This window comes from Propithecus coquereli, unplaced genomic scaffold (assembly GCF_000956105.1).
Source record: "Propithecus coquereli isolate 6110/MARCELLA unplaced genomic scaffold, Pcoq_1.0 Scaffold170, whole genome shotgun sequence".
NCBI classification, from domain to species: Eukaryota; Metazoa; Chordata; class Mammalia; order Primates; family Indriidae; genus Propithecus; species Propithecus coquereli.
The window spans coordinates 6,430,496-6,441,984 of NW_012141636.1; the positions used below are offsets into that span (position 1 = coordinate 6,430,496).

An 11,489-nucleotide genomic window follows, 5' to 3' on the forward strand; every position below is an offset into this window, starting at 1 on the left:
GAATTGATAAATTTTATAAGATTTTTAACAAACGAAGAACTTCAGGCCACTTTCTCTTCCTAATTAAAAGAGAAGAAAAAAACAAAACAAAACAAACAAACAAAAAATCCCCCAGAGTCTGAGAAGATGCATGACAGCTGAGAATGCAGACAGGACGGTGCAATGAGAAAAGTAAATAGCTCTCAAAGGCACTAGATGGAGAATCACGCGTGTTTAATTTATCTCCAAGAAAGTGTCTATTTCCCCAGCTTGTTCTGAGATTTCAGCCACCTAATAACCTCCAGCTATAGATTCGGTTTGGCCCTATCCTTGTACCGATTCTTATTTGAGTTAGGAATGAGTTATTCTCTTGCTCAGCATGAAGGCATCCTTATTGCTTGCCCATTAGCCTTGCACTAACAGAGCTTCTTGACTTGTATCTCTGAGCCAAAATCTTCACAATTTCAGCAGTGCCTCAGTTTCTGTTTAACTGTTTGTACCTTTTAGTGGTTCCACCTAGCTTTTACATAGTCCTGATGACAGAGTTTTTGCTTGTGATTCCCAGCCCTGGGGTTAGGACCTGCTACCTGATAACAGCCAGCTTCCTTCTGACACTTGCTTGCCTAGTTTTGCAAATATCATTAGCATTAGGAATTCACATTATGATAATACATTCCACATTCTATTCGGAATACTACCTTTTTTAGATTTCTTGCCAGCCAGGTATTGGAATTTCACCTACTATACAAAAGAAAGCCTAAGTTTAGGGATAAGATGAGAGACAGTAATCCTTCAGTAAAGGGCAATATTATAATATTATCTAAATGGTGAAAAATGCTATGAATAATTGTGATTGTGGAAACTGTACTAGAACAGCCCCAACCATACATCGGAAGACACACAATAGACAGGTCTCCTTCCTGACTAATCATCCTCCACACAGATCCTATCATCCAGAGCCATCTTTGTCAGAACAACATCTCCCCTTCTGGCAGCGTCTCAGCTGGAGTGAAGACACTAAAGCAGTCCACATGGTAGAGCCTTCCCCACTGCGCTGAGCTAAGCCACACTTTTGAGATATGGCAGAACAGAGCTGACAATGAGAATGGTAATGAGGATTCACTTTTGCAAAAGGCCAGGTGCTTTATATCATTTTATTTAAATATCATAAAGCCTTACAAGATAGAATTATTAATATGTTAGGCATTGTGTATTCCTCAAAGCAATATTAAAAAGGAATGTATCTTCATTATCGCCATTTGAAATATAGAACAAAAAATAAAAATGAAGATGCTCAGAGAGACTGCCGCTCATCCCCAATCATGAGGACTGTAAGCCCAGAATGTGACTCAAATGGAAAAGCTTGAAGTCACCCAAAGATCCCTCCTCCTTCCTCTCCCTCTAGCCCAGTAGTCATCACATTCTGTTGTTTGTGCTGCCTTACATCCTTAGACATCTATCTGATCTTCCATATTACTATTACCAGAGCACAGATCCTTTATCGCTTTCCACCTGAATATGAAATTGCTAACTGGCTAGTGTGCTGGCCCCAGGTGGTGCCTCATGTCCCTCTCTGCTTCCATGAGAAACCTATGAAAATGTGAATCTAATTATCTTTCTCCTTTGTTTAAAATCCTTTCATGGCTCTCCACTGTCTTCACAACAAAGTCCAAGTTTCTTTAAGTGACAGTCCAGGCCCTTCATGAACTGGCCCCTGCCCTCATTTCTCTTTACACTCCCACCCCTTGAGAGTATGTGTTGCACCTGCATATGCATGCACGTGTGCTACACATATACACACACAAACACACACACAGTTTTCAGCCACCTGCAGGCCATCCCTCAATGACCCACCCCTGCCCATTGCTCTGTATTGCTGCTATGCTCTTTGTTCTGTCTAAAAGGCCTCTTCTCTGGTCCAGTTCATTTATCAAGATTTTACTCAAGCGAAAAATTGAATTTTTTACGAATTACCTAGACAGGCACTTTCTTTTCTCCCATGGAATTTAGTGCATTTCTCTATGTATGGGTCTTATCCCACTGCTATAATTTCTTCACTAAACTCTGATTCTGCTTTTCCCCCACTGGACTCTAGGTTCCTCAAAGCCGTATTCTATGTCCTAATTATTTTTGTATTCTCACTAATTGTGACTGCTTCTGGTGCACGGTAAGTACTCAATACCTATTTGATGAATGGATGAATGGAAGTATGGATGCATAAATGCATGAGAGGCAGTAGAGCAGAGTTAAGTATAATTTGGGGTCCAAACAGATCTGGGTTTGAGACCCAGCTCTGACATGTAACTTGAAATAAGGCATTTACACAAATGCCTTCAAAGACATTCACCTCTTTGAATCTCAGTCCTCTAATCTGTAAAACTGGGGAAATAGCACTACCTATTTCATTGGAGACTGGTAAGCATTAAGTGAAATAATGCATGTAAAGCATGTAGTACAATTCCCAGCATGCACAAAGTATTCAGTATGTGTTATTATTATTTCTTTACTATTATGAATGAAACTTGGCTCAGACATGCAGACTGAATGAAAATTACTGAAGAGGAAGGAAAGGTTTCTAGAAGAGGAACTCAAAACTTTGTAAGGAAAGAGAAAGGAAAATTAGCCAGAGAATAGATGAAATCTTGAAAGGTCATCTGAGGCTTTGCAGTTTAACGATATTACCCAATATCACTGTTTGAAGCCATTTGTAAGCAACCCATTGGAAATGAGATCGAGTTGGGACATTGTTTTTATTGTCTAAGCAATCAAGTTTGTTCTTTGGCAGCAAGCCAAGCCAGAAAGGAACAGCTCTGAATTTTGTGATAAATAATATTCCTCTGTCTAAACAGTTCTGATATTAGGCAGCTCAGAGAACTTGATCTTTACAGGAACCAAGTAGAAATATTTCATTCCTGTATTTTCACAATATTTTTATACATATTATGATTAAACCTTCCGGAGCTACTGGGTCATGTTTGCTAGCTTAATTGCCAAAATGGTTGCAAGTCATTTGTGAATAAAATTATGCCAGATGTCCTCAACCATTTTACATGTCCAAGCTACATTTACAAGGATAAGAATATATTATAACTACTTTCTAGTCTAAATACATTATAAACCTAAATACTTCAAGTTAATGACAATAACATCAGTAAGGAATGAGCAATAAAACTTGTTTCTTTATCTCTACTTGTTTTCTCCAATCTATGAATCAATATGTATTTTGTATTAAGTGTACTCTCCTTTTTTTCTTTCTACTCATCTGTCTCTTTCTGACAACTGTCACATCTATTCATACTCTGAGAATTTTCATGGAGCAATGTCTACAGTTATATCCTGATGAGACTGGATGCCCCAGTTTTAGCAATGGGTCAAGTTAGAGTTCACGAATGTAATAATGTGATTAATGAACATTATTATATTTTAGAACAATGTTCCCCAGCACCATTGGTGGTAATGTTTTTAATGGTTTTCCTTTAAACACACACACACACACACACATTTTAGGAACTAGTCAGTTTCTTCATGAATTTTTTTCACCTAAATAAAGGACACACTTTTCCATATTTCATTATTTGTTAAATGTCTCTTGATAACAAGAAGCTAAAGAATATAGGGATCCTATGTTGACTAAATAGAGACCTCACCCAAAATTCAAATCACCACAGCCTACATTAACCAGTGTACATTGGTAATGTTATGCTCTGTCTATGCTGGCTACGTTATGCTCTGTAAATATCACTCTGTGACACTACCTAATATCAGGCAAACAAGTTGCTTCTTTACCCATATTTTAGGTCTGAAAACATGTTTCTCACTAATAGAGTCTATATCTTATGAGTCACTAAAACAACCAGACAAGTGAGAGAAAAATCTCAATATAAATAAGTATACAGGGTTACAAATGAGAGAAAATAATTCTAATTGGTTGACTAAATTTTCTACTTTCCCTAATTTTTTGTCACAAAATTACAAATTCATTGACTTTCAGTTATCTGCAATAATAAATAAATGAAATTACATCTACGAGAGAATATAATTGAGAATATTTAAAACCACAGACAAAGCAAAATTTTAAATCAGGTCTAGACATACACAAATCTCTACCCATTCATATTTATTGATTTGGCCCTTACTGTAAATTTCTTCTTTCCTACTCAACATTCTTCACATGCCCAGTCTTTGCTCCCATTCTCTTCTCTGGACCAATTCATCAATCTCTAGGCACAGCACAAATGGATAGAATTTTATCGTCTCTTCTCTGTTCCACTCACACTTCCTAAAATTCTACTGCCAAAGTAGGCGTTACATGCAAACATGGAAGTACTTAATATTCTATAATTTAAATAAACTGTCTGTAATCTGGAATTATTTATATAAATATCACTCAGACTCAAAAACTTTTAATTAGCATGCTTTCACTGATAGTTCAGAAAAGCGAAGCTCATCAAGATGTTAAGTGGTCACCAAAGCAGTGTATCACATTAGTAACTAAAAATAATTTAGAAATATTGGCTAAATAATAATTCCCTAGGTATTAATAAAGGCAGGCTCACAAAAATAGCCTGCAACAGAGCTATTCTTAAAGATCGATGAACAAAGTGCTTCCCTAAGGTGTTTAGAAACATGAAAATCTAGTTAATTCTACATGCGATGTTAAATAAATAATAATAAATAACACCAGCAGCTGATACGGAGTATTTACTATGTGCCAAACTTTGTTCTAAATATTTTATGTTTATTAATTCATTTAAGCTTCATGACACCCCTGAGTATTAGGTGTTGTTTTCATCCCCCTTTCCTGATAGGCAGAAGTGAGTCACAGAGGTAGTAGGTTGCCCCAGGACACAAAGTCAGAGTCGGCACTCTTAACTTCCATAATGTAGTGTGTGATATCAGTGTATGATTTTTATTCTTTTAATTTACAGATGCCAAAAAGTACATCTGCCCCAGGGTTAGACACTGAAGAAGGATTGTCATAGGTTATCTCTGTTAAAGATTAGAATGAATTATCATTATCTTCTATGGAGTGAACGTGTGTGTCCCCACCAAATGCTTATGTTGAAACCCTAATCCCCAATGCAATGGTATTTGGAAATAGAGCCTTTGGAAGGTAATTAGGCCATGAGAGTGGAGCCTTCATGATAAGATTAGTGCTGTTACAGGAAGACACAGAAGAGAGCTGGCGTTCTCTCTCTCTTCTCTTCCAGGTGAGGATACAATGAGAACAAAAGAACCAAAAACACTCACTCATCACCTAATCTGCAAAGCCTTGATCTTGGATTTCCCAGTCTCCAGAACTATGAGAAATGGATGTCTGTTGTTTAAATCACCCAATCTACAGCAATTTATTATAGCAGCCTGAACTGACTATAACACTATCAGAAAAGTAATCTAAGAAAAAGAAGGGGGAGTATAAGGCAGTACAGTTAAAGAAACCTAGGAAAATATAGCCATACCTTATTTTATTGTGCTTTGCTTTATTGCACTTTGCAGATATTGTGTTCTTTACAAATTGAAGGTTTGTGGCAACCCTGCATCAAGCAAGTCTTTTGGTGCCACTTTTCCAATAGCACGTGCTCACCTTGTGTCTCTGTATCACATTTTTGTAATTGTCACAATATTTCAAACTTTTTCATTAGTATTATATCTGTTATGGTGACCTGTCATCAGTGACCTTTGATATAACTATTGTAACTGGTTTGGGGCTCCATGAACCTTATCCATATAAGACAGAAAATTTAATCCATAAATGTTTTACGTGCTCTGACTGCTCCACCAACCAGTCATTCACCTGTCTCTCGTCCTTTCCTTGGGCCTCCAAGACAAAACAATAATGAAATTATGTCAATAAATAACCCTAAATGTCCTCCTAGTGTTCAAGTGAAAGGAAGAGTCAAATCAAAAGCTAGAAATGATTATGCTTAGTGAGGGAGGAATGTTGCGAAGCAAGATAGGATGAAAGTTAGGCCTCTTGAGCCAAAGTTAGCCAAGTTATGAATGCAAAGGAAAAGTTCTTGAAGGAAATTAAAAGTGCTACATCACATTGTGAACACACAAATATTGAGAAAGCAAAACAGCCTTATTGCTGATACAGAGAAAGTTTTAGTGGTCCAGATAAGCCAAACCAGCTACAATATTCCTTTAAGACAAAGCCAAATCCAGAGCAAGGCCCTAACTCTCTTCCATTCTTTGAAGGCTGAGATAGTTGAGGAGGCTGCAGAGGAAAAGTTCAAAAGAGGTTCATGAGGTTTAAGGAAAAAAAGCCATTTCCATAACATAAGAGCTCAAAATGAAGCAGCAAGTGCTGATGTGGAAGCTACAGCAGTTATCCTGAAGATCCAGCTAAGATAATCGATGAAAGAGGCTACATTAAACAATGGATTTTCAGTGTAGACAAAATAGCCTTATAGAGGAAGAAGGTGCCATCAGGATTTTCATAGCTAGAGAGAAGTCAGTGCCTGGCTTCAAAGCTTCACGTGCCAGACTGACTCTCGTTAAGGACTAATGCAGTGGTGACTTTAAGTCGAAGTCAAAGCTCAATTACCATTCCGAAAATCCTAGAGCCCTTAAGAATGATGCTGAATCTACTCTGCCTATGCTCTATAAATGGGAAAAGAAAGCCTGAATTATAGCACATCTGTTTACAGCATGGTTTACTGAGTATCTGGAGTCAATTGTTCAGATTTACTGCTCTGAGAAAAGATTCCTTTCAAACTATTACTGCTCATTGACAATGCACCTAGTCACCCAAGAGTTCTGATGGCAATGTACAGAAGGTGAATGTTGTTTGCACGCCTGCTAACACAACATCCATTCTGCAGCCCGTGGATCAAGGAGTAATTTCAACTTTCAAGTCTTATTATTCAAGAAATACATTTTGTAAGGCTATAATTGCCACAGATAGTGATTCCTCTGATGGCAAAATAAATTTGAGAACCTTATGAAAAAGATTCACCATTCTAGATACCAGTAAGAACATTCGTGATTCATGGGAGAAGGTCAGAATACCAACATTAACAGGAATTTGTAAGAAGTTGATTCTAACCCTCATGGATGACTCGGAGGGGTTTGAAACTTCAGTGGAGAAAGTAACTGCAGTCGTGGTGGAAATAGCAGGAGAATTAGAATTAGAAGGGGGACCTGAATATGTGACTGAATTGCTGCAATCTCACGGTAATGGATGAGGAGTTGCTTCTTATGGATGAGCAAAGAAAGTGATTTCTTGAGACGGAATATACTCTTGGTGAAGACACTGTGAACATTGTTGAAATGACAAAAGATTTAGATATTTCATAAACTTAGTTGATAAAGCAGTACCAGGGGTTGAGAGGATCGACTTCAATTTTGAGATAAGTTCCACTGTAGGTAAAATGCTACCAGTCAGCATCACATGCTACAGGGAAATCTTTTGTAAAAAGAAGAGTCAATTGATGTGGCATTCTTCAGTGCTGTCATATTTTAAGAAATCGTCACAACTACCCCAGCGTTCAGCAACCACCACCCTGATCAGTCAGCAGCCATCAACATCTAGGCAAGACCCTCCACCAGCAAAAAGTTTACAACTTGCTGACGGCTCAGATGATTGTTAGCATTCTTTAGCAATAAGGTAATTTTTAATTAAGGCATGCGCATTGTTTTTTCTACATATGCTAGTGCACACTTAATAAAGTATAGTATAAACATAACTTTTATATGCACTGGGAAACCAAAAAATTTGTGTGACTCACTTTACTGCAGTGGTCTAGAACTGAACCCACAAATCTCGGATGTATGCTTGTAACTGCAAATAGATAACAATCTGAGAAACTACTGTGACTACTCTGTTCAAGCAAAAGTGTTAGGCGGACAGTAAGCCTAAGAGGCAGAAATGAGGGCGTTATCAGCCGCTGAAAACAACAGCTGTGGATAAAAATGTTGATATCATAGTCACGCATTAGTCTTTTCAAGTACACGCATGCTTCCTGCCAGGGTGTATATAAAGAGTAATGTATGCATGCAAGGCTGTATAGATACATGTATGTCCTTGTGTGTATTATTAGGGAATTATAAAATTATTGCTAAAGATTAAATTTGGATTAATATCTGAAACAATGCACAAGCAATATCATTAGGATTCTATATTTACTTTTGTTCTCAGAATTAAGTAAGCATTATCAAAGCTAAGTATTAGGAAGGAAATAATTTCCCCAGAAAGCAAAGTTTAGTGAATACTTGAATAAACTCACAAAGCAATCCAAGACTATAGCACAGTAATTAGTTTTGATGAAATATGTATAAACCAAACACTAAATCTTTAAGTTGGTGACCTTCCTTTCCTATTTCAGATATAAGTTTATTTATTCTTTAGCCTGTTGCATACTAACTTGTAAAGCTAGTCAGATACTCAGATTTTCCAAGATTCCACAGGAAGGATCAAGACTCCAGCATCCATCAGATTTTAAGGAAGGGCATATATAATAGGAGGCCTGGTACTTCCTATCCTTCAGGGAGATAAAGGCATATTCCTTCAACCAGTAATATAAATAAATCCTTGCATTGAAAGGACAGAAAATAGGAAACCAGATGAGATACCACCCACAAAATACCTGCTCCTCTTGATAAGCATCAAGCAAAAAGAAGCAGGACTGGACACTGATGCAGACAGCTTATTGTCTGTACTCTGTAGCAGCTCCTTAGTCATAGCTGGGCTGCACTCAAAAGCAAATCTTTCTTCTCTGACCCAGCTGTGAAAAGCCTGTGACTTTGTATTGCAGGAGATTCCCTAGTTGGTTAGGGTAAATTATTCAAGATTTTCAGAAATCCTAAGAAAGTTTACATTTTATCTTTGTCTGCCCAAATCTCTCCAGCACCATGTCCATTGCCTTCCCAACACCCAGTGAACTCCTTTTGCTTACTTGGGATAACTTCTAGATTGAATGAAGGGCAGAATCTCAGAGTCTTGACTAGATGGAGGCAGTAGCAAATCTCTAAATCGTTCTGTTAAAAAGAAAAATAAACATCAAGCTGTGAAAAAAAATGTCATAAACACAATTTCAAAATGGAATTATTTCCTATTGTTTTGTTAGCCATTTTGACTATATATCCTTTATTAGAAATTAACCCACCATTTTATATACTACTAAAATATATGTCTATTTCTTCTTAATGGCCACATATATCTTTATGATTAAAATATTACAGTCCCTATCAATAGACAAATAGTAAGTATTCATTAGTATAGACTAATAAAATCTTTTAATTGAAAGGTTAGATAAGACATATATGACCAATAAACATACCAAGAGATGCACAATTTCATTAGTAACCTGGGAAATGCAAATCAAAACCACACACCATTAGCTAGCAGTCACATTACGTGGCATTCAATTAACAGAAATTAGTCTCAGATGACCAAGTGCTGGGAGGATGTTGATCAACATAAGCTCTTATGCACTGCTGGTGGGAGTGTAAATTGGTACAACAGTTACAAGAACAATTTGGTATTATCTTTCAACTTTTGCATACCTTATGGCCCAATATTTCTAGTGCCAGGAATATCACCCGGCAGAAACTTTCATGTGTCTTAGATGGCAAGTAAGAAGATGTTCATAGGATCACTGTTTATAATAACATAAATGGAAACAATTCAATTGCTCATCAACATGAAAATGGACAGTTTGCATTTATTCACAAAATGGAATATTAACTGGAGTGGAATTGAATGATTTCAGTTACAAATAAAAACATAGTAAATCATATTAATATAATGTTGACTGGAATAAAATCCCAGCAGAAAATCGTTTTTATTGAGTTAAAAACCAACTTAGCAATGTATTGTTTAGGTACATTATATACAAAAGCAAACCAATGAACAAAGGGATGATACACACAATCACACAATTCAGGATAGCGGTTACCTTTTAGGAAGGGTAAGGGGATGGAAAAAGAGAGAGGCAAAAGAGTAGATGTTAAGTAATTGTTAATGTTTCATATGTATTAGTTATAATATCATAAATGAATGAATGAATGACTTAATGAGGGCCTAGAAGAGTCCAATGATGACAGTAGACCATGAACTGAGAATTGGTTTAATAAATTTCAATGCATATGAAGTTCATTATGAAGAAGAGAGGGAGAAAAGAAAAGAGAAAGGAAAAGAGGGAGAGAAAAAGGAAAGTAAAAGCAAAAGAAGGACAAAGGGGAGTGTGGAGGGAGGAAGAATCCTGAATGCCACTTTGGAAATACTTACATTGCATAGCTATCTGCATTGCATAGAGTGTGCTCATTTCCAGGACTAGATATTCATTACCTCTAGACTCATCCCTATGGAAAGGCTCCCCTGAGCCCTCCATTAGTCTTTCTTTCTCTCCTTCTGCCAAATTTGGAATAATTTGGCCCCACTGTGTACTCTAACGTATATTCTGTGCTTATGCTTCCACAAAATTCATCACACTATGTTTTGCTGTTATAGTATACGTATTTGTCTGTGCACCCCTCTCTCCTTCTAGCAGATGTGTATTGTGCCACCAGGATAAAGAGCATTATCTGACACACATTAAATTGCTACATCAATATTTGTTGTAGAAATATTTCCAACATCTATTTTTACCGGACAGAGAAAACTGTCAAGGTTAATCATAATGACTCACAGAAGAGACCAACTGGTCATACATTAACCATGAAAAACAAAGGGACCTATGATCCAGCCTTGACAGAGTCACACACAATTAGAGATAGAGTGAAAAGCTAAAACTCTCCAGCTGCAGTAAATCCATCACTAACTGAATGTGAGCAATTTCCACAAAAATACTGTGATGACAATTGTCATTTCCCAGGTCCTGAATAGTTAGATGTTAAATCATTTGTGAGCACAGTGGTCACAAATTACTACTGAGAAGCAAGATATAGATTTCATCTTCATATTTATTAAAACATATTGAATCACAGATAGTTAACTGGTTTTGTAAGGTTATAGCAGAATCTCCCCCCTTGTGTGTGTGTGTGTGTGTGTGAAATGTAAGGCATGTAAGGTTATAGCAGAAGTGTTCTCTTTAATTCTAACTGATGCCATTTGCTTCTGTCACTGTGCTTGCTCTTAGTTGATAGTTAAATATAGCTACACGGGACAGGAGTGACTCCATGACAGGCTGAACTTCCTAGAGTAGGCCTGCAAAGATGTAACAAAACCCCCCGTGTGTCCTTGCTTAAACTTGCCTGCGAGTGTCGATTGCAGCTTCTTGGAATTTCTCCACCCCAGGCTGGCAGTTCCCATTGCAGCCGACAAGATTACCCCACCCTTGGCCTCCTGGAGTAGTTTGTGCAAGATTAAGCCTCTGGAATTTCCTCTTATCCATCTGCCCCGAAACTCCTCTTATCCGTTTGCCCCTGACCACCTGCGTGTGGTTTTTACCTTTATAAACCTCAAACTTGTAAGCCTCGGCGCGGCAGCTACCCAACCTGGTGACGCTGTGCGCCCCTGCGCTGCGCTTGTAATAAAACCTCTTGCTTTTTGCATCAAGTCTTGGTCT

At 37.4% G+C, this 11,489-nt stretch overlaps 1 protein-coding gene across 1 annotated transcript in view; it reads right to left on the reverse strand.

The window, feature by feature from the left end:
* NOX4 (NADPH oxidase 4) overlaps positions 1 to 11,489 on the reverse strand; it is a 172,074-nt gene that overhangs the window by 22,970 nt on the left and 137,615 nt on the right. The window contains exon 13 of the mRNA XM_012641783.1: positions 8,877 to 8,958. Within this exon, the coding sequence (XP_012497237.1) occupies positions 8,877 to 8,958 (82 nt within the window). The remainder of the gene's footprint in view (positions 1 to 8,876; positions 8,959 to 11,489) is intronic.